The following is a 27,791-nucleotide window of genomic DNA, read 5'->3' as shown; positions in this document are numbered from 1 at the left end:
CAACCTTGTTCAAATGGGTTCTTTCATGCTGTCGTGCCTGTTGAGGGACCCTCGTATAAAAAAGCTGAAGGAGAACGACCTGTACTGGGTGTCCATGCTCCTCGACCCCCGGTATAAGCATAAAGTGCCTGAAATGTTACCAAATTCCCGCAAGTTGGAAAGGATGGAGCATTTTCATAATAAATTAAAAACTATGCTTTACACAGCGTATAAGGGTGATGTCACAGCACCACGGGAATGTAACAGGGGAAGAGATGAAATTAATCCTCCTCCTCCCATGACCACGGCGGCAAGGACCGGGCGCTTTCCTGACGTCTTGTTGATGGAGGACATGCGTACCTTTTTAACTCCCATGCACCATCAGAGCCTTTCGGGATCCAGCCTTAGAGAAAGACTCAACCGACAGGTAGCAGACTACCTAGCTTTAACTGCGGATCTCGACACTCTCAGGAGCAATGGACCCCTTGACTACTGGGTGTGCAGGCTGGACTTGTGGCCTGAGCTATCCCAATTTGCAATGGAACTTCTGGCCTGCCCCGCTTCAAGTGTCCTGTCCGAAAGGACTTTTAGTGCAGCAGGAGGTTTTGTCACTGAGAAGAGAAGTCGCCTAGGTCAAAAAAGCCTTGACTATCTCACTTTTATAAAAATGAATGAGGGCTGGATCCCGAAGGGACTGACATTGGGCGATACATTTGAATAAAAAACTCCTGATGATGAGATGAGCTGGCTTGGGCTACAACTGGTACACAGGCTGGCCTTTTTTTTTTGGTTATAAAGCCGGAGGACTTGCTTGACTTATCCGCCAATAACTAGTGTTCAAGCCACAAGCTTTTAGGGCACTTTATAAATGTTTTACAAACATCGATTTTTCTGGCCGCTGCTACAGCAGTTGCTACAACAATACCCCAATTTTTCAGTCATTTGTACATTCCGAATTTTTCTGACCTCTGCTGCAGCTCTGTGGGTACAAAACTCAAATAAAAAAAATAAGGCACATAACACTAGTGATTAAACTGTTACGAATTGTACAACTTAACACACCACTCATATCCGGTGGACCATTAAATTGAACGCAAAATGCCACAAATTTGAAAGAGTAGGACCGACCAAGCATCTTTATCCGTCTCTTGGTTGCTCTAAATTATCTCCGTGTTCCATCTATGCCATACCTGTACTCTATTGTGCAAAAGGGTGGCATATGTGGTGTTTCATGCTGTTGTGCCTGTTGCGGGTCGTGGCCCATGATATAAAAAGGCTGAAGGAGAACGACCTGTAATGGGTGCCCCATCCAGTTTTTAGAAAAATGTTCCTGGTTCCTCTCAATTATCTCTGGGTTTCTAAAATGGATGCCATACCTGTACTCGCTTGTGCAAAAGGATGGCATATGTGGTGGTGTTTCCTGCAGTTGTTTCTGTTGAGGGTGCTGGACCCTCTTATAAAAAAGCTGAAGGAGAACGACCTGGAATGGGAGTTTAAGCATGGTTTTTGGGGCTATTTCACTTTTACAAACAATTATCTGTGGGTTTCACAAATCAATGCCGTACCAGTACTCTATTGTTCCAAAGTATGCCATATGTTCTCTTTCCTGCTGGTATTTTGTTTGAGGGTCCTGGACCCTCTTATAAAAATGCCTAAGGAGAAAGAGGTGTACTGGGTGTCCACTCATTTTTCTTTTCTATTTCACATTTGACCAAAATTATCTCTGGGTTTGTAAAATGAATGCTGTACCTGTACTCTATTGTTCAAAAGGATGCCATACGTCCTTTTTCCTGCTGGTGTTTTTTTTGAGGGTCCAGGACCCTCTTATAAAAAGGCCTAAGGAGAAAGAGGTGTACTGGGTGTCCATCGAATCATTTTTTTAATTCAAATTTCCATTTGCAAAAAATTATCTCTGGGTTTCTAAAATCAATGCCTTTCTTGTACTCTATTGTTCAAAAGTATGCCATATGTCCTCTTTCCTGCTGGTGTTTTGTTTGAGGGTCCTGGACCCTCTTATAAAAAGGCCTAAGGAGAAAGAATTGTACTGGGTGTCCATCCAATCATTTTTTTGATTCAAATTCACGGTTGCAACAAATTATCCCCGGGTTTCTAAAATCAATGCCTTTCCTATAATCTTTTTTTCACAAAGGATGCCATATGTCCTCTTTCCTACTGCTGGTTTTGTTGAGTGTCCTGGAGCCTCTGCTAAAAAGGCCTAAGGATAAAGAAGTGTACTGGGTGTCTATTCAATGTTTTTTTAGATTTCCCGGTTGTAACAAATTTTCTCTGTGTTTCTAAAATCAATGCCTTTCCTGTAATCTATTTTTCAAAAGCATGGCATATGTCCTCTTTCATGCTGTTGTTTCTGTTGAGGCTCCGGGACACTCTTATAAAAAGGCCTAAGGATAAAGAAGTGTACTGGGTGTCCAATCAATGTTTTTTTCTATTTCCCGGGTCATATAACTGATCTCTGTGTTTCTAAAATCAATGCCTTTCCTGTAATCTAATTTACAAAAGTATGCCATATGTCCTCTTTCCTGCTGCTGGTTTTGTTGAGGGTCCTGGAGCCTATGCTAAAAAGGCCTAAGGATAAAGAAGTGTACTGGGTGCCTAATCTATGTTTTTTTAGATTTCACGGTTGGAAAACAAATTATCCCCGGGTTTCTAAAATCAATGCCTTTCCTGTAATCTATTGGTCACAAGGATGCCATATGTCCTCTTTCATGCTGTTGTTTCTGTTTAGGCTCCGGGAGCCTCTTCTAAAAAGGCCTAAGGATAAAGAAGTGTACTGGGTGTCTAATCAATCTTTTTTTAGATTTCACGGTTGCAACAAATTATCCCAGGGTTTCTAAAATCAATGCCTTCCCTGTAATCTATTAGTCACAAGGATGCCATATGTCCTCTTTCATGCTGTTGTTTCTGTTGAACCTCAGGGAGCCTCTTATAAAAAGGCCTAAGGATAAAGAAGTGTACTGGGTGTATAATCTATCTTTTTTTAGATTTCACGGTTGCAACTAATGATCTCTGTGTTTCTAAAATCAATGCGTTTCATGTAATCTAATTTTCTAAAGGGTTCCATATGTCCTCTTTCATGCTGCTGGTTTTGTGGAGGGTCCTGGAGCCTCTGCTAAAAAGGCCTAAGGATAAATAAGTGTACTTGGTGTATAATCTAAGTTTTTTGAGATGTCACAGTTGCAACTAATGATCTCTGTGTTTCTAAAATCAATGCCTTTCCAGAAATCTATTTTTCTAAAGGATGCCATATGTCCTCTTTACTGCTGCTGGTTTTGTTGAGGGTCCTGGAGCCTCTGCTAATAAGGCCAAAGGATAAATAAGTGTACTGGGTGTCTAATCCATTTTTTTTTAGATTTCCCGGTTGCAACAAATTATCTCTGGGTTTCTCAAATCAATGCCTTAAATGTAATCTATTAGTCACAAGGATGCCATATGTCCTCTTTCATGCTGTTGTTTCTGTTGAGGCTCCGGGAGACTCTTCTAAAAAGGCCTAAGGATAAAGAAGTGTACTGGGTGTATAATCTATGTTTTTTTAGATTTCACGGTTGCAACTAATGATCTCTGTGTTTCTAAAATCAATGCCTTTCATGTAATCTAATTTTCTAAAGGATGCCATATGTCCTCTTTCATGCTGCTGGTTTTGTGGAGGGTCCTGGAGCCTCTGCTAAAAAGGCCTAAGGATAAATAAGTGTACTTGGTGTATAAGTTAAGATTGAAGAATGGTATGTTTTGAATCTGCTGAGCATAATAATAAAAAAATGTTTTAATTTAACTTGAGTTAATAACTGAAGCATGACTTCAGGAGTCAGGTGTGGTCGTAGGTAGTGGTTGTTGATAGCAGATTATTTTTATTGCAAATTGCAATTGCCACAGCGTGCATAAAATGTGCGTCACTAGTCCAAATCTTACCTTTTTTTTCATTCAGGATTAGTTTGGGGTCCGGCGCAATATTGGAAACGCAAAAAAAAGGTCTCCGTACCCGTTGATATAAGGGGTGACTACTAGTGCTTTTACCAGGCTCCTCTTGGATAGCCCCATAAAGTGTGACTATGAATCCCAAAAAGAAAATTAAATTAAGGTTGAAAACTAACTCCTAAGTAAATTGTAAGACCTGGAGCTCCTCAAACACACGTCCTACCGCAACAGCTATAGGCTCCGCCCACCCAAATCTTACCTTTTTAATGCCAATTGATATTGCCACAGCTGGAACAACAGTAAATAACATGTGCGTCACCACAGTCTCCGAAGCTGTTGTCGGATGTATACAAAAACACTGATAAAGTATTCCTTTCGGGGCGCAAAGAGATGGCTACCGGAACACTCCAGGAACTTCCCAAGACTAAGAGTCTCTGTCTTGTGTTTCTGGTGATGTTGGAGACATCTGGGTAGTGTACAGGGAGGGCAAAAATCCTCTCCATCTCTGTGCACCACAGGACAGGACGTCCTTGTCATCCATAAGCACATGAAATTGCTGGCATTTTCGTTGCTTCAAGAAGTTCAGTTTTTGTGGTGATAGTACATAATTAAATAAACTTTGGTTTCCTACCATACTCAAGACAATCTTGTAGTTCAAGCTTCGGGCTTGCTGTGGGAAACAGTGGCCTGTCCATACCAGGAAGATGATTTAGACAGAAGTAACGGGCTCTGATTGCAGGTGACACATGTTTATCGTCAATCATCAAAGGGGTTGCGTGCAGAATATGGCTGATGGCCCCTTATTCACATCTTTGTCCAGAGCAACAACATTTGCAAACAGCCAGAAGAAAGGTCGGTTCTCACCAGCCTTAAGTTGAGCTTCAATTACCAAATTCTGATATTCAAAAAATAGACAAAGAGTGCCTTAAAAAACACATTTGCAATATGGATTCACCAGAGCAAGGTCATTGCAAGTATTTCCCACAATAACAAAATTAAAATGACACAACTCCGCAATCTTCCCCTTCACATTATTATTGTCACACTCCATTGTACTCCTATGCCCACCTCCCTGCTCTTGTTTTTGTTGAGGGTCCTGGAGCCTCTGCTAAAAAGGCCTATGGATAAATAAGTGTACTGGGTGTCTAATCAATGTTTTTTTCTATTTCCCGGGTCATATAAATGATCTCTGGGATTCTAAAATCAATGCCTTTCCTGTAATCTATTATTCAAAAGGATGACATATCTCTTCTTTCATGCTGTTGTTTCTGTTGAGGCTCCGGGAGCCTCGTATTAAAAAGGCCTAAGGATAAAGAAGTGTACTGGGTGTCCAATCATTGTTTTTTTCTATTTCCCGGGTCATATAAATGATCTCTGTGTTTCTAAAATCAATGCCTTTCCTGTAATCTAATTTACAAAAGTATGCCATATGTCCTCTTTCCTGCTGCTGGTTTTGTTGAGGGTCCTGGAGCCTCTGCTAAAAAGGCCTAAGGATAAAGAAGCGTACTGGGTGTCTAATCTATGTTTTTTTAGATTTCACGGTTGCAAAAAATTATCCACGGGTTTCTAAAATCAATGCCTTTCCTGTAATCTATTATTCACATGGATGCCATATGTACTTTTTGATGCTGTTGTTTCTGTTGAGGCTCCGGGAGCCTCTTATTAAAAAGGCCTAAGGAAAATAAGTGTACTGGGTGTCTAATCAATGTTTTTTTCTATTTCCCGGTTGCAACTAATGATCTCTGTGTTTCTGAAATCAATGCCTTTCCTATAATCATTTTTTCAAAAGGATGCCATATGTCCTCTTTCCTGCTGCTGGTTTTGTCGAGGGTCCTGGAGCCTCTGCTGAGCATAATAAAAAATAAAAATAAAAATTAACTTGACTTAATAACTGAAGCATGACTTCAGGAGTCAGGTGTGGTCGTAGGTAGTGGTTGTTGTTAGCAGATTATTTTTATTGCAAAATGCAATTGCCACAGCGTGCATAAAATGTGCGTCACTAGTCAAAATCTGACCTTTTTTTTTTCATTCAGGGGTGTCCGGCACCATATTGGAAAGGCAAAAAACAGGTCTCCGTACCCGTTGATATAAGGGGTGACTATAGTGCTTTTACCAGGCTCCTCTTGGATAGCCCCAGAAAGTGTGACTATGAATCCCAAAAAGAAAATTAAATTAAGGTTGAAAAATAACTCCAAAGTAACTTGTAAGACCTGGAGCTCCTCAAACACACATCCTACCGCAACAGCTATAGGCTCCGCCACCCACAAATCTTAACTTTTTAATGCCAATTGATATTGCCACAGCTGGAACAACAGTAAATAACATGTGCGTCACCACAGTCTCCGAAGCTGTTGTCGGATGTATACAAAAACACTGATAAAGTATTCCTTTAGGAGCGCAAAGAGATGGCTACCGGAACACTCCAGGAACTTCACAAGTGTGGCTGTATTGTGTTTCTGGTGATGTTTGAGACATCTGGGTAGTGTACAGGGAGGACAAAAATCCTCTCCATCTCTGTGCACCACAGGACAGGACGTCCTTGTCATCCATAAGCACATGAAATTGCTGGCATTTTCGTTGCTTCAAGAAGTTCATTTTTTGTGGTGATAGTACAGAATTAAATAAACTTTGGTTTCCTACCATACTCAAGACAATCTTGTATTTCAAGCTTCGTACTTGCTGTGGGAAACAGTGGCCTGTCCATACCAGGAAGATGATTTAGACAGAAGTAACGAGCTCTGCTTGCAGGTGACACATGTTTATCGTCAATCATCAAAGGCGTTGCGTGCAGAATATGGCTGATGGCCCCTTATTCACATGTTTGTCCAGAGCCACAACATTTGCAAACAGCCAGAAGAAAGGTCGGTTCTCACCAGCCTTAAGTTGAGCTTCATTTACCAAATGCTGATATTCAAAAAAATAGACAAACAGTGGCTTAAATAACACATTTGCGATATGGATTCACCAGAGCAAGGTCATTGCAAGTACTAAGTTCCCACGATAACAAAATTAAAATGCCACAACTACACAATCTTCACCTTCAGATTATTATTGTCACACTCCATTGTACTCCTATGCCCAGCTCCCTGCTCTTGTTTTTGTTGAGGGTCCTGGAGCCTCTGCTGAAAAGGCCTATGGATAATGAAGTGTACTGGGTGTCTGTTCAATGTTTTTTTTTATTTCCCGGTTGCAACTAATTATCTCAGTGTTTCTAAAATCAATGCCTTTCCTGTAATCTATTATTCAAAAGGATGACATATCTCTTCTTTCATGCTGTTGTTTCGGTTGAGGCTCCGGGACCCTCTTATTAAAAAGGCCTGAGGATAAATAAGTGTACTGGGTGTCTAATCAATGTTTTTTTCTATTTCCCGGGTCTTATTAAAAAGGCCTGAGGATAAATAAGTGTAACGGGTGTCTAATCAATGTTTTTTTCTATTTCACGGTTGCAAATAATGATCTGTGGGTTTCTAAAATCAATGCCTTTCCTGTAATCTATTATTCAAAAGGATAACATATGTCCTCTTTCATGCTGTTGTTTCGGTTGAGGCTCCGGGACCCTCGTATTAAAAAGGCCTGAGGATAAATAAGTGTAACGGGTGTCTAATCAATGTTTTTTTCTATTTCACGGGTCATATAAATGATCTGTGGGTTTCTAAAATCTATGCCTTTCCTGTAATCTATTATTCAAAAGGATGACATATGTCCTCTTTCATGCTGTTGTTTCGGTTGAGGCTCCGGGACCCTCGTATTAAAAAGGCCTGAGCATAAATAAGTGTAACGGGTGTCTAATCAATGTTTTTTTCTATTTCCCGGGTCATATAAATGATCTCTGGGATTCTAAAATCAATGCCTTTCCTGTAATCTATTATTCAAAAGGATGACATATCTCCTCTTTCATGCTGTTGTTTTGGTTGAGGCTCCGGGACCCTCTTATTAAAAAGGCCTGAGGATAAATAAGTGTAACGGGTGTCTAATCAATGTTTTTTTCTATTTCACGGGTCATATAAATGATCTGTGGGTTTCTAAAATCTATGCCTTTCCTGTAATCTATTATTCAAAAGGATGACATATGTCCTCTTTCATGCTGTTGTTTCGGTTGAGGCTCCGGGACCCTCGTATTAAAAAGGCCTGAGGATAAATAAGTGTAACGGGTGTCTAATCAATGTTTTTTTCTATTTCACGGTTGCAAATAATGATCTGTGGGTTTCTAAAATCAATGCCTTTACTGTAATCTTTTATTCAAAAGGATGACATATCTCCTCTTTCATGCTGTTGTTTCGGTTGAGGCTCCGGGACCCTCGTATTAAAAAGGCCTGAGCATAAATAAGTGTAACGGGTGTCTAATCAATGTTTTTTTCTATTTCACGGTTGCAAATAATGATCTGTGGGTTTCTAAAATCAATGCCTTTACTGTAATCTATTATTCAAAAGGATGACATATCTCCTCTTTCATGCTGTTGTTTCGGTTGAGGCTCCGGGACCCTCGTATTAAAAAGGCCTGAGGAAAAATAAGTGTAACTGGTGTCTAATCAATGTTTTTTTCTATTTCCCGGGTCATATAAATGATCTCTGGAATTCTCAAATCAATGCCTTTCCTGTAATCTATTATTCAAAAGGATGACATATCTCCTCTTTCATGCTGTTGTTTTGGTTGAGGCTCCGGGACCCTCTTATTAAAAAGGCCTGAGGATATATAAGTGTAACGGGTGTCTAATCAATTTTTTTTTCTATTTCACGGGTCATATAAATGATCTGTGGGTTTCTAAAGTCAATGCCTTTCCTGTAATCTATTATTCAAAAGGATGACATATCTCCTCTTTCATTCTGTTGTTTCGGTTGAGGCTCCGGGACCCTCTTATTAAAAAGGCCTGAGGATAAATAAGTGTAACGGGTGTCTAATCAATGTTTTTTTCTATTTCCCGGGTCATATAAAAGATCTCTGGGATTCTAAAATCAATGCCTTAACTGTAATCAATTGTTCACAAGGATGCCATATGTCCTCTTTCATGCTGTTGTTTCAGTTGAGGCTCCGGGACCCTCTTATAAAAAGGCCTAAGGATAAAGAAGTGTGCTGGGTGTCCAATCAATGTTTTTTTTTATTTCACAGTTGCAAAAACATTATCTATGGCTTTGTAAAATCGATGCCTTACCTGTCATCTATTGTTCAAAAGGATTCCATATGTCATCTTTCCTGCTGTTGTTTTTGTTGGGGGTCCGGAACACTATTCTAAAAAGGCAGAAGGAGAATGACCTGTACTGTACTGGGTGTCCAATCATGTTTTTGTTTTCTATTTCACGGTTCATAATAAATATCGCTGTGTAACTAAAATCAATGCCATACCTGTACTTGGTTGTTCAAAAGGATGGCATATGTGGTGTTTCATTCTGTTGTGGTTGTTGAGGGTCGTGGCCGTGGGACAGCGTATAAAACGGCTGAAGGAGAAAAACCTGTACAGCCTTGCTCCTCTTTTTAGGCAGGCCAGCTCTTTGCATACATGCCCACAGACTCTGTAACGCATGCCTCTTTTAGGGAGAGGTGCAGCCATAATGCAGGGTCAGAAACTCTGCCTGCAACTGTTATACTCGATTTTGCGAAAGGAAGTAAGCTTACCATGGTTCCCTGCACGCACGTATTGTTGTTATATTTTGGTGAGGGTAATCATGATGGCCATGTAGACCACCACCACTGAGAGTCCTGGAAGTAACAGGGATGAGATGAAAGAGCTAAGAATAGTAGAACTTGAAACAACAGAGTTAGCCATGGGTGTTAGTGCAAAACCGCTTGGCTTTTTTTTGGCTTTGGGTGCGGCTATTCATGCAGGCCATATAGAGCTGCCAACATTCGTTGTCATATCAGCTATTAAACTAATAAGAACAGTACTACCAAAATACAGCCAATGAAGGGCCTTAGGAAGACTGAGCCAAGGTTGGATTGTAGTATTTGGTTAGGCTAATCATGATGGCCATGTAGACCACCACCACCGAGAGTCCTGGAAGTAACAGGGATGAGATGAAAGAGCTAAGAATAGTAGAACTTGAAACAACAGAGTTAGCCATGGGTGTTAGTGCAAAACCGCTTGGCTTTTTTTTGGCTTTGGGTGCGGCTATTCATGCAGGCCATATAGAGCTGCCAACATTCATTGTCATATCAGCTATTAAACTAATAAGAACAGTACTACCAAAATACAGCCAATGAAGGGCCTTAGGAAGACTGAGCCGAGGTTGGATTGTAGTATTTGGTTAGGCTAATCATGATGGCCATGTAGACCACCACCACCGAGAGTCCTGGAAGTAACAGGGATGAGATGAAAGAGCTAAGAATAGTAGAACTTGAAACAACAGAGTTAGCCATGGGTGTTAGTGCAAAACCGCTTGGCTTTTTTTTGGCTTTGGGTGCGGCTATTCATGCAGGCCATATAGAGCTGCCAACATTCGTTGTCGTATCAGCTATTAAACTAATAAGAACAGTACTACCAAAATACAGCCAATGAAGGGCCTTAGGAAGACTGAGCCAAGGTTGGATTGTAGTATTTGGTTAGGCTAATCGTGATGGCCATGTAGACCACCACCGAGAGTCCTGGAAGTAACAGGGATGATGAGATGAAAGTGCTAAGAATAGTACTACTTGAAACAACATAGTTAGCCATGGGTGTTAATCCAAGACCGCTTGGATTTATTTTTGTATTGGGTGCGGCTAATCATGCAGGCCATATAGAGCTGCCACCATTCGGTGTTGTATCGGCTATAAAAATAATAAGAACTGTACTATCAAAATACAGACAATGAAGGGCCTATGAATACTGAGCAAAGGTTGGATTTTTAATATTTTGTTCGGCTAATCATGATGGCCATGTAGACCACCCGTAACAGGGATGAAAGTGCTAAGAATAGTACTATTTGAAACAACCGAGTTAGCCATGGGTGTTAGTCTAAGACCACTCGGTTTTTTTTTGAGTTTGGGTGCAGCTAATCATGAAGGCCAGATAGACCTGCCACCATTTGGTGTTGTAACAGGTATGAAACTGCAAAGAACAGTACTACTTAACACAACCTACTTACCATGGGTCCCAGAGCATATGTTTGGTTGTTATATTTTGTAAGGGTAATCATGCAGGCCATATAGACCTCCACCAATAGGGTGAGTATGAGTAACAGCTATTAAAATGCGAAGGACATTACTAATTAACACAACATAGTTACCATGGGTCGCATACCAAGAGCAGATGTCTTATTATTATATTTTGTATGGGTAATCATCCAGGCCGTATAGACCTCACCAAATAGGGGGAGTTACAGAGATTAAAGTGCTAAGAATGGTAGTACTTAAAACACAACCTAGTTAAAATAGGTAGCAGACCGCATGTCTTATTATTATAATTTTTCAGGGTAATCTGGCAGGCCATATAGAACACTCCCGATAGGGGGGGGGGGGGGAACAGGGATTAAAGTGCTAAGAAAAGTACTAATTAACACAAGCTAGTTGGGTCCAAGAACGCATGTTTAATTATTAGAATTTATTAGGGTAATTATATATCTAACAAATCTATCTATTTCTCTACTATCGATTCTATCTAACTATCAATCTATGTATATCTATCTATCCTATCTATCAATCTATCTTCTGTCCGGGATTTTTTGAGACAGCCACTTTGGGAATGTTAGTTGATTTTGACCCATTATGGCTTAAAAGCAGACTCTGCATAAACTATGTAATTTTCCATGGGAGTTTTGCTAGGGATCCCCCTCCAGCATGCGACACTCCAGGTGTTAGTACCCTTGAAACAACTTTTCCATCACTATTGTGGCCAGAAAGAGTCCTTGTAGGTTTTAAAGTTTGCCTGCCTATTGAATTCAATGGCGGTTCGCGGGTTCGCGAACAATACCGGAAGTTCGAGTCCGCTGTTCGCAAACCGAAAATTTTAGGTTCGCGACATCACTATTTGTAAATAGTTGTCATGATAAATTTTTACATGCAGATAATGTGTCCATCAGTAATAGTACATTGCCTGTTGCTCTTCCATCAACTTTTAATGTACATGTTATACCTATGAATTTTAAAGAATTTGTTACTAATTCTATTCAGAAGGCTTTGTCTGCTATTCCGCCTTCTAATAAATATAAAAGGTCTTTTAAAACTTCTCATAAGGTTGATGAAATTTCAAATGACCGACAACATAATGAATTATCCTCCTCTGATGAGGATCTATCTGATTCAGAAGATCCTTCCTCAGATATTGACACTAACAAATCTACTTATTTATTTAAAATGAAGTATTTTCATTCTTTGTTTAAACAAGTGTTAATGTGTTAATTACTTTGGATACTAAGGAAAACCCTCTTGATATTAGAACTAGTAAATTCTGTTGTTTTTTTTTTAAACTTCCTGTGGTTACTCCAGAGGTTTTTTTCCTGTTCCTGATGCTATTTCTGATATGATTTCTAAGGAATGGAATAAGCCGGATACTTCTTTTTTTTCCTTCTTCAAGATTTAAAAAAAAATTGTATCCTTTACCAGCAATTTTTATAGAGTTTTGGGAAAAGATCCCCAAAGTTGATGGGGCTATTTCTACTCTTGCTGTACGTACCTCTATTCCTATGGAATATAGTACTTAAGTTCCTTTAGATAGGAAACTTGAATATTATCTAAGGAAAGCTTATTTATATTCAGGTCATCTTCTCAGGCCTGCAATTTCTTTGGCTGATGTTGCAGCTGCATCAACATTTTTGTTGGAGAATTTAGCGCAACAATAATTGGATTCTGATTTTTATCTAGCATTGTTCGCTTACTGCAACATGCTAATCATTTCTGTTGCCATATTTTTGATATCATCAAGATTGATGTTAGATCTATGTCTTTAGCTATTTTTAGCTAGAAGAGCTTTGTGGCTTAAATCTTGGAGTGCTAATATGACTTCTAAGTCTAGATTGCTATCTCTTCTTTCCAAGGTAATAAGAGACCTAAGGGTAAATCTAAAGCTTCTAACCGTTTTCGTTCTTTTTGTCAAATAAGGAACAAAAACCTAATCCTTCCCCCAAGGAATCTGTTTTCAATTGGAAACTTTCATCAAATTGGAATACATCCAAGCCAGCCCCTAAATCCGCATGAAGGTGCGGCCCTCATTCCAGCTCAGCTGGTAAGGGGCAGATTAAGGTTTTTTTTCAAGGATGTTTGGATTAATTCTGTCCAAAATCAATGGTTTCAGAGTATTGTCTCTCAGGGGTATCGAATAGGATTCTGAGTAAGACCTCCTGTGAAAAGTTTTTTTTCTCTCACGCATCCCATCAAATCAAGTAAATGCTCAGGATTTCCTGAAGTGTGTTTTAGACCTGGAGTTTCAGGGGTAATCATGCCAGTTCTTTTTCAGGAACAGGGTCTGGGGTTTTATTCAAATCTATTCATTGTCCCAAAGAAGGAAAATTCATTCAGACCAGTTCTGGATCTGATAATTTTGAATCGTTATGTAAGAGTACCAACTTTCAAATGGTGATTTTAAGGACTATTCTGCCTTTTGTTCAGCAAGGACATTTTATGTCTACAATAGACTTGCAGGATGTATACCTTAATATTCCAATTCATTTTCAGTTCCTGAGATTCTCTTTTCTAGACAAGCATTACCAATTTGTTGCTCTTCCATTTGGTCTAGCAACTGCTCAAAGAATCTTTTCAAAGGTTCTAAGTGTCCTACTCTCTGTAATCTGAGAGCGGGGTATTGCGGTGTTTCCTTATTTGGACGATATCTTGGTACTCGCTCAGTCTTTACGTTCTGCAGAATCTCACATGAATCAACTAGTGTTGTTTCTTCTCAAACATGGTTGGAGGATCAATTTACCAAAGAGTTTCTTTATTCCTCAGACAAGGGTCACCTTATTTTTGGCTTCCAGATAGATTCAGTGTCCATGACTCTGTCTCTAAAAGACAAGAGATGTTTAGATTGGTTGCAGCCTGTCGGAACCTTCAGTCTCAGTCATTCCATTCAGTGGCTATGTGCATGGAAGTTTTAGGTCTCACGACTGCAGCATCGGACACGATTCCCTTTGCTCGTTTTCCCATGAGACCTCCCCAGCTTTGTATGCTGAACCAATGGTTCAGGGATTATACAAAGATATCTCAATTAATATCCTTAAATCCCAATGCTTGGTACTCTCTGACTTGGTGGTTAAATCACCAGTGTTTAGTTCAAGGGGCTTCTTTTGTTTGTCCAACCTGGACTGTGATCACAACAGATGCAAGTCTACAGGTTGGGGAGCTGTTTGGGGATCTCTGACAGCACAAGGGGTTTGGAAATCTCAAGAGGCGAGATTACCAATCAATATTTTAGAACTCCGTGCAGTTTTCAGAGTTCTTCAGTTCTGGCCTTTGTTGAAGAGAGAACCGTTCATTTGTTTTCAGACAGACAATATCACAGCAGTAGCATATGTCAATCATCAGGGTGGGACTCACAGTCCCCAAGCTATGAAAGAAGTATCTCAGATACTTGCTTGGGCAGAATCCAGCTCCTGTCTAATTTCTGCGGTTCATATTCCAGGTGTAGACAAATGGGAGGCGGATTATCTCAGCCGTCAGACTTTACATCCGGAGGAGTGGTCTCTCCATCCAGATGTGTTTTCTCAGATTGTTCAGATGTGTGGTCTTCCAGAGATAGATCTGATGGCCTCTCATCTAAACAAGAGACTTCCCAGGTACCTGTCCAGGTCCAGGGATTTTCAGGCGGAAGCAATGGATGCGTTGACACTTCCTTGGTGTTATCAACCTGCTTATATTTTCCCGCCTCTAGTTCTCATTCCAAGAGTGATCTCCAAAATCATCATGGAACAATCATTTGTGTTGCTGGTGGCTCCAGCATGGCCTCACAGGTTTTTGGTATGCGGATCTTGTTCGGATGTCCAGTTGCCAACCTTGGCCACTTCCATTAAGGCCGGACTTACTGTCTCAAGGTCTGTTTTTCCATCAGGATCTCAAATCATTAAATTTGAAGGTGTGGAAATGGAACGCCTAGTGCTAAGTCATAGAGGTTTCCCTGACTCAGTGATTATTGTTATGTTACACGCTCGTAAATCTGTCTCTAGAAAGATTTATTATCGAGTTTGGAAGGCTTACATTTTATGGTGTTCTTCTCATAAATTTTCTTGGCATTCTTTTAGAATTCCTAGAATTTTTCAGTTTCTTCAGGATGGTTTGGATAAGATTTTGTCTGCAAGTTCCTTGAAGGGACAAATCTCTGCTCTTTCTGTTTTATTTCACAGAAAGATTGCTAAATTCCTGATAGTCATTGTTTTGTACAGGCTTTGGTTCATATCAAGCCTGTCATTAAATAAATCTCTCCTCCTTGGAGTTTTAATTTGGTTTTGAAGGCTTTTCAGGCTCTTCCCTTTGATCCTATGCATTTTTTGGACATTAAACTACTTTCTTGGAAAGTGTTGTTCCTTTTGGCAACCTCTTCTGCTAGAAGAGTTTCTGAGTTATCTGCTCTTTCTTATGAATCTCCTTTAGTGATATTTCATCAGGATAAGGCGGTTTTGCAGACTTCTTTTAATTTTTTTCCTAAGGTTGTGAATGCTAACAACATTAGTAGAGAAATTGTTGTCCCTTCTTTGTGTCCTAATCCTAAGAATTATTTGGACAGATCCTTACATTCCTTGGATGTGGTGAGAGCTTTGAAATATTATATTGAAACTACTAAGATTTCCGGAAGACTTCTAGTCTATTTGTTATATTTTCTGGTTCTAGGAAAGGTCAGAAGGCTTCTGCCATTTCCTTGGCTTTTTGGTTAAGCTTTTGATTCACCAAGCTTATTTGGAGTCGGGTCAAGCCCCGCTTCAGAGAATTGTGGCTCATTCTACTAGATCAGTCTCCACTTTGTGGGCTTTTAAGAATGAAGCTTCAGTTGATCAAATTTGCAAAGCGGCAACTTGGTTCTCTTTGCATACATTTACTAAATTTTTGGTAGAAAAATTCTTCATGCAGCTGTTTCAGTTTGATTCTTCTGCTAATGTTTTTAAGTTTTTCTTTTCATTATAAGAATAAACTTATATTTTGGGTTGTGGATTATTTTTTCAGCGGAAAATGGCTGTTTTTATTTTTATCCCTCCCTCTCTAGTGACTCTTGCGTGGAGTTCCACATCTTGGGTATTGATATCCCATATGTCACTAGCTCATGGACTCTTGCCAATTACATGAAAGAAAACATAATTTATGTAAGAATTTACAAGATAAATTCATTTCTTTCATATTGGCAAGAGTCCATGAGGCCCACCCTTTTTATGGTGGTTATAAAAATTTTTTTGTATAAAGCACAATTATTTCCAAATTCCTTTGTTGATGCTTTTTACTCCTTTCTTTATTACCCCACTACTTGGCTATTCGTTAAACTGAATTGTGGGTGTGGTGAGGGGTGTATTTATAGGCATTTTGAGGTTTGGGAAACTTTGCCCCTCCTGGTAGGAATGTATATTCCATACGTCACTAGCTCATGGACTCTTGCCAATATTAAAGAAATGAATTTATCTCGTAAATTCTTACATAAATTATGTTTTTTGCAGATTATACAAAGTTGTGTATAGGTATGAAATTGCTTTACATGGTGATCTACAAATAGAAGAATTGGCATTTAAATGGAAAATGAGATTTAGAACTGAAAAATGCAAGGTTCTCTACATTTTGGAAGTTAAAATAAGCAGGCAACCTGTTATTTATATGGAACTAGACAGAGTAGGAAAGGGATTTGGCAGTAGTAATAGATAACAACAAGCTAAAGATGGGTGCACAATGCAGGGAAGTGGCTTTTAAGGCTAACTGGACAAGAAGAAGGTTGTGGGAACAGCTTGGTGGCCATTTTCCGTTGCTAACAATCGATTATTTAAAAGTTTCATGTACTTTTTACAAGCTTAAAGATGTTGAACCTGTTGTAAGATGCTTGTCTGGTATGTAACAAGTAATAAATAATAAGTAATGGGTCTAGACTGTCCTTTTTCGGACAATTCGGTTTGAGACATTCGTAATAATTGTGTCGATAATTTGGTTTTGGAATTTATTCATGTTCCGAATTTGGAATTCGGATGCATTCGAAACCGTTACCAAATTATTATTATTATTATTAATAATGTTGGACCGGATCTTTATTACGGACCAAATCGTTATTTCTAACTAATGTTCCGGCGATTGCCGAAACACAATTTTGTTAAACCCATGCCGCCATTAAATAAAGCTATTAACCCCTAAATCACCGTCCCCCCACATCACTAACACTACCTAAACCTATTAACCCCTAAACCGCCGCCCCCCACATCGCCAACACTAACTAAAAAACTAAATAAAGTTATTAACCCCAAAACCTCAGTTCCCCGACATCGCCTACACAAATTAAACCTATTAACCCCTAAACCGTACCTCCCACATCGCCAACTCTACCTAAACCTATTAACCCCTAAAGCACCATTCCCAAACATCGCCAACACTAACTAAACCTAATAACCCCTAAACCGCACCTCCCCCCACATCGCCAACACTAACTAAACCTATTAACCCCTAAACCGCACCTCCCCCCACATCGCCAACACTAACTAAACCTATTAACCCCTAAACCGCCGGCCCCACATTGCAACAACCTAAATTAAACCCTAAACCTAACACCCCCTAACTTTAAACCTAACCCTAAACCTAACACTCCCTAACTTTAACATAATTAAAATATAACTAAATTAAAGTTACAATTATTAACTAAATAATACCTATTTAAATCTATTAGGTAGACTAGTTAGTAAAAAAAAATAGTTATTAACTATTTACTAACTAACTAGTTAAAATAACAGTGTGCGGCGGACGCATGAAGAGGACCTCCACGTCGGATCGATGGACCTCCACCTGGACCTCCTCCCAGACTTTGGCCTGGACCTCTGCTTCCATGCATCGCTGCTTCGCCTCCGCAGGGATGAAGAAGATGCCGGTCCCGCGATGGATGAAGATGGAGCCGCCTGGATGAAGATGGAGCCGCCTGGGATAAAGATCGTTCAAGTGGGACTTCAACAACTGTGAGTACCCAAAGTGTTAGGTTTTTTTTAAGGTTTTTTGGGGTTGGTTTTTTTTTTTTGATTAGGGTGGGCACTCTTAAAAGAGCTGAATGCCCTTTTAAGGGCACTAAAAGAGCTAAAATATGCCCATACATATGCCCTTTTTGAGGGCAATGGGTAGATAAGTTTTCTTTTAGATAGGTTTTTTATTTTTTGGGTTTGGGAGGTGGGGGTTTGTAATGTTAGTGGGTCTTTGTATTTATTTGTGAGCAAAAGAGTTGATTTTCTTTAGGGTAATGCCCTACAAAAGGCCCTTTTAAGGGCTATTGGTAGTTTATTATAGATTAGTTGTTGCTTTTTTTAATGGGTACTAGAATAGGAATAATTTTTATTATTTATTAATTGATAATTTGTTTGTTATTTTGTGTAATGCTTTTTTCATTTTGGGGTATTTTTTTTTTTTTGATTAGGGTGGGCACTCTTAAAAGAGCTGAATGCCCTTTTAATGGCAATAAAAGAGCTGAATGCCCTTTTCAGGGCAATTCCCATACTAATGCCCTTTTCAGGGCAATGGGTAGATTAGGTTTAACTTTATTTTTATTTTGTGGTTTTGGGGGGGGTGGGGGTTTGTAATGTTAGTTGGTCTTTGTGGGGGGTTTTTGTAGGAAAAGTGCTGATTTCTTTAGGGCAATGCCCTACAAAAGGCCCTTTTAAGGGCCCTTGGTAGTTTATTATAGATTAGAGATTTTTTTATTTTGGGGTGTTTTTGTTTGTTTTTTTTTTAAAAAAGGGTATTAGAATAGGAATAATTTTTATTGTTTGGGATAATTTCGTTTGTTATTTTTTGTAATGGTAGTTTTTTTTATTTTTTGTAATTTTAGTGTTTTTTATTTCTTGTAATAGTAGGTTTTTTATTTTGTAATGGTAGGTTTTAGTGTAAGGCAGATTAGGTTTTATTTTTATTTTACAGGTTTGTATTTATTTTAACTAGGTAGTTGGTAAATAGTTAATAACTATTTTTTACTAACTAGTCTACCTAGTTAAAATAAATACAAACTTACCCGTGAAATAAAAATAAAACCTAAGCTAGCTACAATATAACTATTAGTTATATTGTAGCTAGCTTAGGTTTTATTTCACAGGTAAGTTACTTTGTATTTAGATTTAAATTGCTATTATTTAGTTAATAATTGTAACTTTAATTTAGTTATATTTTAATTATGTTAAAGGGACAGTCAACACCAGAATTTTTGTTGTTTAAAAAGATAGATAATCCCTTTATTACCCATTCCCCAGTTTTGCAAAACCAACACTGTTATATTAATACACTTTTTACTTCTGTGACTAACTTGTATCTAAGCATCTTCTGACCGCCCCTAATCACATGACTCTTAGTTATTATCTATTGACTTGCATTTTAGCCAATTAGTGCAGTGTCTGCCACTAGCCACGAGCGTGATCACAATGCTATCTATATGGCCTACATGAGCTTTCTCTCCCCTGCTGTGAAAAGTAAATAAAATAGAGTCGGCCTTTAAGGGCTTAGAAATTATCATATGAGCTTTCCTAGGTTTGCTTTCAACTAGAATACCAAGAGAACAAAGCAAAATTGTTGATAAAAGTAAATTGGAAAGTTGTTTAAAATTACATGCCCTATTTGAAAAATTAAAGTTTTTTTTTGGACTTGACTGTCCCTTTAAAGTTAGGGGGTGTTAGGTTTAGAGTTAGGTTTAAAGTTAGGGGGTGTTAGGTTTATGGGTTAAAATAGTTTAATTTAGGTTGTTACAATGTGGGGTGCGGCGGTTTAGGGGTTAATAGGTTTAGTTAGTGTCGCCAATGTTTTGGAATGGTGGTTTAGGGGTTATTAGGTTTAGTTAGTGTTGGCGGGGTGCAGTTTAGGGGTTAATAGCTTTATTTAGTGGCGGCGATGTGGTGGGGTTTGCGGTTTAGGGTTAAATAGGTTTAGTTTGTGACGGCAATGTTTCGGAACCGTGGTTTAGGGGTTAATAGGTTGTTAGTTTTGGCGATGGGGGGGATGTGGTTTAGTGGTTAATAGGTTTAGTTCATGTCGGCGATGTGGGGGGTGCGGTTTTAGGGGTTAATAGGTTTAGTTTGTGTCAGCGATGTTTCGGGATGGCGGTTTAGGGGTTAATATGTTTAGTTGGTGTTGGTGAGTTGGGGGGTGCGGTGGTGGGTTAATAGCCTTATTTTGTGGCGGCGATGTGGGGGGGGGTTGTGGTTTAGGGGTATATAGGTTTAGTTTGTGTCGGTGATGTTTGGGAACGGTGGAATAGGGGTTAATAGGTTTAGTGTTTGGCGAAGTGGGGGATGCAGTTTAGGGGTTAATAGGTTTAGTTCGTATCGGTGATGGGGGGTGCAGTTTAGGGGTTAATAAGTTTAGTTTGTGTTGGCGATGTTTCGGGACGGGGGTTTAAGGGTTAATAGGTTTATTTAGTATTGGCGATGTTATGGAATGGTGGTTTAGGGGTTAATACCTTTAGTATAGACTTAGAGTTAGTGTCGGAACTGCGGTTTAGGAACAATAAAAAACAAATTTATTCATTTTCGGAATTTTTAGGGATGTGCTAATTCGGAAATTCGGATGCATCCGAATCGCTGAATCGGCCAAAATTCGTCCGTATTCCGAATTTGGCCAAAACAAAACGCACATGTCTAATTTTTATATTAAAAGTTTATTTATGCATAATGAAACAACTTTGCAATATATTTTATTAACTGTATTTAATTTGCCCCCTTTAATGTAATTTTAGCTCTGAAAATTGAGCATTTATTTTATCAGGAAACAACAGCAAACCAATACATTTTATACTACATTTTATGACAGTGTCTAGCCTTGTTGTCTGTGGATTAAACCCCAGATTGGCTCCTCTAAATAAAGCAAATGGTGGGTGGTATTTGGCTATTGAAAAATAATTGCAGTAAAAAGGATTCGTTGTAAAAAGTAAAAACATTAAACATTTTATGACTTAGCTAATATGTTTTTCTATAGCAATACAACAGAAATGTCTTGTTTACTGGCCAGGTTGTTTTTTTGTTTTTTTTTGTTTTTTGTGTCCCTTTTATATTGATTTCATTAAAGGACAGTCTACCATAGAATTGTTATTGTTTTAAAAGATAGATAATCCCTTTATTAACAATTCCCCAGTTTTGCATAACCAACACAGTTATATTAATACACTTTTTACCTCTGTGATTACCTTGTATCTAGGAACCTTCTTCCAGCCCCTGATCACATGACTCTGTTTATTATCTATTGTCTTAAATTTAGCATTGTTTTGTGCTAAATCTTAAATAACTCCCTGTGCCTGAACACAGTGTTATCTATATGGCCCACGTGTACTTTCTGTCTCTTTGTGTTGAAAAGAGATTTAAAAAGCATGTGATAAGAGGCAGCCTTCAAATTAGCATATGAGCCTACCTATGTTTAGTTTAAATTAAGAAAACCAAGAGAAAAAAGCAAATTCGATGATAAAAGTAAATTGGAAAGTTAATTAAAATTAAAAGTCCTATCTGAATAATGAAAATTTAATTTATACTAGACTGTCCCTTTAGTCACTATAACTAACCTTTCTGGATTGCAGGAGATTCTGGTTTCAGAAACTATACTCCCGTTTCTACCCCCCACAACCCCTGGGTTACCACTTCAGATAAAGGGACCAGCAGCAGAGAAAGTAATAGCTGGACACCTAGAAGAATGAGAATACAGGAGAGAGTGAGAGTCAGAAGTCCAACACCAACAGAATACATGTAAGTGACCAAAATCAGCTGCTCTCTTACCGACTTATCACCATTGACCTGCCTTCTGCACCTTTGTTTGGCAAACAGCTTATTCTCAGATAATAAAACATAACATTAATCAAAAAAAGAGGCAGATTTTGAAAAGTTCAGGATTTCCCTCTGATTAGTTCACATTTTAGATACTACACCAGCATCATTTTTAAAAATGAGAAGATAAATGGCATCCACTATGTTAAAGGCGCACTGAAGTGGAAATTAATTGTTCACAATTTAGATAGAGCATGCAATTAAAAAAACAAAAAACAAATTTCCAGTTTAATGAAATATCTTAGGAAAAAAACCCTTATTTTTTTAATTATCACCAATCAAAATACTGAGCACGTCTCTTAGGTCTGTATTTGTTAGATATTTAAAGTGTAAAGATCAGCAAGTACTATTAAGAAAACTAAATTGTATTTTTCCCCCCACCATTCATAAGTATTTAGCTTAAAGGGATATGAAACCCAAACATTTTCTTTTGTGATTCAGACAGGGCCGTCTTTAATATTGATTGGACCCTGGGCAAACATTTTCTTGCCCTGCTCCCCCCCCCCCCACAAACACACACACCAGAGGGGAGCACTTGTATTCTGTAATGTGTATGTAATATATATCACATGCATAAGCTATAGCAGAGCACACAAGTGTCTGATATTATAAAGCACTGAGCCAAGTGCCACTTACACCCAGGACACTACTAGGGTACAGAGGGGAGCACTTGTTGTGTGTTCTGTAGTCAGTGTGTATGTAATATTATTATATTACATACATACTGACTACAGAACACACAACAAGTAATATTATATTACATACATACTGACTACAGAACACACAACAAGTAATATTATATTACATACATACTGACTACAGAACACACAACAAGTAATATTACATTGCATACATATTGACTACAGAACACACAACAAGTAATATTATATTACATACATACTGACTACAGAACACACAACAAGTAATATTATATTACATACATACTGACTACAGAACACACAACAAGTAATATTATATTACATACATACTGACTACAGAACACACAACAAGTAATATTATATTACATACACACTGACTACAGAACACACAACAAGTAATATTATATTACATACATACTGATTGCAGAACACACAACAAGTAATATTTTATTACATACACACTGAACACACAACAAGTAATATTATATTACATACATACTGACTGAACACACAACAAGTAATATTATATTACATACATACTGACTACAGAACACACAACAAGTAATATTATATTACATACATACTGACTGAACACACAAGTAATATTATATTACATACATACTGACTACAGAACACACAACAAGTAATATTATATTACATACACACTGACTACAGAACACACAACAAGTAATATTATATTACATACATACTGATTGCAGAACACACAACAAGTAATATTTTATTACATACACACTGAACACACAACAAGTAATATTATATTACATACATACTGACTGAACACACAACAAGTAATATTATATTACATACATACTGACTACAGAACACACAACAAGTAATATTATATTACATACATACTGACTGAACACACAAGTAATATTATATTACATACATACTGACTACAGAACACACAACAAGTGATATTATATTACATACATACTGATTACAGAACACACAAGTAATATTATATTACATGCTGATTACAGAACACACAACAAGTAATATTATATTACATACATGCTGATTACAGAACACACAACAAGTAATATTATATTACATACATGCTGATTACAGAACACACAACAAGTAATATTATATTACATACATACTGATTACAGAACACACAACAAGTAATATTATATTACATACATACTGATTAAAGAACACACAACAAGTAATATTATATTACATACACACTGACTACAGAACACACAAGTAATATTATATTACATACACACTGACTACAGAACACACAAAAAGTAATATTATATTACATACACACTGACTACAGAACACACAACAAGTAATATATTACATACACACTGACTACAGAACACACAACAAGTAATATTATATTACATACACACTGACTACAGAACACACAACAAGTAATATTATATTACATACATACTGACTACAGAACACACAACAAGTAATATTATATTACATACATACTGACTACACACAACAAGCGCTCCCCTCTATACCCTCCCTGGTAGTGCCCAGGGCATAAGTGGCAGGTAGCTCAGTGCTTTATTCTAATATTACACACTTGTTTGCTACTGCTCTGTTATAGCTTATGCATGATGTGACATATATTACATATACACTGACTACAGAACACACAACAAGTGCTCCCCTCTGTACCCTCCCTGGTAGTGCCCAGGGCATAAGTGGCAGGTAGCTCAGTGCTTTATTCTAATATTACACACTTGTTTGCTACTGCTCTGTTAAAGCTTATGCATGATGTGATATATATTACATATACACTGACTACAGAACACACAACAAGTGCTCCCCTCTGTACCCTCCCTGGTAGTGCACTGGGCATAAGTGGCAGGTAGCTCAGTGCTTTATTCTAATATTACACACTTGTTTGCTACTGCTCTGTTAAAGCTTATGCATGATGTGATATATATTACATATACACTGACTACAGAACACACAACAAGTGCTCCCCTCTGTACCCTCCCTGGTAGTGCACTGGGCATAAGTGGCACATAGCTCAATGCTTTATAATAGGGTTGCACCGATACCGATACTAGTATCGGTACCGATACCAAGTATTTGCTATCTTGTGGTGTTTTTTTAAACTGCATGTTCCCATTTCATTTTAAAATGGAGTGGAGACTAAACTAAACATTGTTTAGTACTGTTCTGCCAATACAAATTGCTGTTATTTGTATTATTGTAGGAGAGATCACTGTACCTCGTTCAGACAAACCCCTGAAGTACTGGGCAGTTAATAAACAGATTTCCAGCTCGGGTTAAAATGGGCCAAAAATATATTTCTTTCATGTAACTAGCAAGAGTCCATGAGCTAGTGACGTATGGGATATACATTCCTACCAGGAGGGGCAAAGTTTCCCAAACCTCAAAATGCCTATAAATACACCCCTCACCACACCCACAATTCAGTTTTACAAACTTTGCCTCCGATGGAGGTGGTGAAGTAAGTTTGTGCTAGATTCTACGTTGATATGCGCTCCGCAGCAAGTTGGGGCCCGGTTTTCCTCTCAGCGTGCAGTGAATGTCAGAGGGATGTGAGGAGTATTGCCTATTTGAATGCAGTGATCTCCTTCTAAGGGGTCTATTTCATAGGTTCTCTGTTATCGGTCGTAGAGATTCATCTCTTACCTCCCTTTTCAGATCGACGATATACTCTTATATATACCATTACCTCTACTGATTCTCGTTTCAGTACTGGTTTGGCTATCTACTATATGTAGATGAGTGTCCTGGGGTAAGTAAGTCTTATTTTTTGTGACACTCCTATCTATGGTTGGGCACTTTGTTTATAAAGTTCTAAATATATGTATTCAAACATTTATTTGCCTTGACTCAGAATGTTCAACTTTCCTTATTTTTCAGACAGTCAGTTTCATATTTGGGATAATGCATTTTAATTTAACATTTTTTCTTACCTTAAAATTTGACTTTTTCCCTGTGGGCTGTTAGGCTCGCGGGGGCTGAAAATGCTTCATTTTATTGCGTCATTCTTGGCGCGGACTTTTTTGGCGCAAAAATTCTATTTCCGTTTCCGGCGTCATACGTGTCGCCGGAAGTTGCGTCACTTTTTGACGTTATTTTGCGCCAAAAATGTCGGCGTTCCGGATGTGGCGTCATTTTTGGCGCCAAAAAGCATTTAGGCGCCAAATAATGTGGGCGTCTTATTTGGCGCGAAAAAATATGGGCGTCACTCTTGTCTCCACATTATTTCAGTCTCATTTTTTATTGCTTCTGGTTGCTAGAAGCTTGTTCTTTGGCATTTTTTCCCATTCCTGAAACTGTCATTTAAGGAATTTGATCAATTTTGCTTTATATATATGTTGTTTTTTCTCTTACATATTGCAAGATGTCTCACGTTGCATCTGAGTCAGAAGATACTACAGGAAAATCGCTGTCAAGTGCTGAATCTACCAAAGCTAAGTGTATCTGCTGTAAACTTTTGGTAGCTATTTCTCCAGCTGTTGTTTGTATTGATTGTCATGACAAACCTGTTAAAGCAGATAATATTTCCTTTAGTAAAGTACCATTGCCTGTTGCAGTTCCTTCAACATCTAAGGTGCAGAATGTTCCTGATAATATAAGAGATTTTGTTTCTGAATCCATAAAGAAGGCTATGTCTGTTATTTCTCCTTCTAGTAAACATAAAAAATCTTTTAAAACTTCTCTCCCTACAGATGAATTTTTAACTGAACATCATCATTCTGATTCTGATGATTCCTCTGGTTCAGAGGATTCTGTCTCAGAGGTTGATGCTGATAAATCTTCATATTTATTTAAAATGGAATTTATTCGTTCTTTACTTAAAGAAGTCCTAATTGCTTTAGAAATAGAGGATTCTGGTCCTCTTGATACTAAATCTAAACGTTTAAATAAGGTTTTTAAAACTCCTGTAGTTATTCCAGAAGTTTTTCCTGTCCCTGATGCTATTTCTGCAGTAATTTCCAAAGAATGGGATAATTTGGGTAATTCATTTACTCCTTCTAAACGTTTTAAGCAATTATATCCTGTGCCGCCTGACAGATTAGAATTTTGGGACAAGATCCCTAAAGTTGATGGGGCTATTTCTACCCTTGCTAAACGTACTACTATTCCTACGTCAGATGGTACTTCGTTTAAGGATCCTCTAGATAGGAAAATGGAGTCCTTTCTAAGAAAAGCTTATCTGTGTTCAGGTAATCTTCTTAGACCTGCTATATCTTTGGCTGATGTTGCTGCAGCTTCAACTTTTTGGTTGGAAACTTTAGCGCAACAAGTAACACATCGTGATTCTCATGATATTATTATTCTTCTTCAACATGCTAATAATTTTATCTGTGATGCCATTTTTGATATTATCAGAGTTGATGTCAGGTTTATGTCTCTAGCTATTTTAGCTAGAAGAGCTTTATGGCTTAAAACTTGGAATGCTGATATGGCTTCTAAATCAACTTTACTTTCCATTTCTTTCCAGGGTAACAAATTATTTGGTTCTCAGTTGGATTCCATTATTTCAACTGTTACTGGTGGGAAAGGAACTTTTTTACCACAGGATAAAAAATCTAAAGGTAAAAACAGGGCTAATAATCGTTTTCGTTCCTTTCGTTTCAACAAAGAACAAAAGCCTGATCCTTCATCCTCAGGAGCAGTTTCAGTTTGGAGACCATCTCCAGTCTGGAATAAATCCAAGCCAGCTAGAAAGGCAAAGCCTGCTTCTAAGTCCACATGAAGGTGCGGCCCTCATTCCAGCTCAGCTGGTAGGGGGCAGGTTACGTTTTTTCAAAGAAATTTGGGTCAATTCTGTTCACAATCTTTGGATTCAGAGCATTGTTTCAGAAGGGTACAGAATTTGTTTCAAGTTGAGACCTCCTGCAAAGAGATTTTTTCTTTCCCGTGTCCCAGTAAATCCAGTAAAAGCTCAAGCATTTCTGAAATGTGTTTCAGATCTAGAGTTGACTGGAGTAATTATGCCAGTTCCAGTTTCGGAACAGGGGATGGGGTTTTATTCAAATCTCTTCATTGTACCAAAGAAGGAGAATTCCTTCAGACCAGTTCTGGATCTAAAAATATTGAATCGTTATGTAAGGATACCAACATTCAAGATGGTAACTGTAAGGACTATCTTACCTTTTGTTCAGCAAGGGAATTATATGTCCACAATAGATTTACAGGATGCATATCTGCATATTCCGATTCATCCAGATCACTATCAGTTTCTAAAATTCTCTTTCCTAGACAAGCATTACCAGTTTGTGGCTCTGCCGTTTGGCCTAGCTACAGCTCCAAGAATTTTTACAAAGGTTCTCGGTGCCCTGCTGTCTGTAATCAGAGAACAGGGTATTGTGGTATTTCCTTATTTGGACGATA

General features: G+C 38.2%; 1 protein-coding gene across 1 annotated transcript in view; it reads left to right on the top strand.

Moving 5' to 3' along the window:
- The window catches only part of LOC128639521 (pre-mRNA 3'-end-processing factor FIP1-like), a 160,245-nt gene that overhangs the window by 91,762 nt on the left and 40,692 nt on the right, over positions 1-27,791 (top strand). The window contains exon 5 of the mRNA XM_053691664.1: positions 21,519-21,684. Coding sequence (XP_053547639.1) covers positions 21,519-21,684 — 166 coding nt within the window. The remainder of the gene's footprint in view (positions 1-21,518; positions 21,685-27,791) is intronic.

This window comes from Bombina bombina, chromosome 1, assembly GCF_027579735.1.
Source record: "Bombina bombina isolate aBomBom1 chromosome 1, aBomBom1.pri, whole genome shotgun sequence".
Lineage (NCBI taxonomy): Eukaryota > Metazoa > Chordata > Amphibia > Anura > Bombinatoridae > Bombina > Bombina bombina.
Note: the sequence above shows the minus strand (reverse complement) of the source record. Positions and strands in the feature narration are given on the sequence as shown.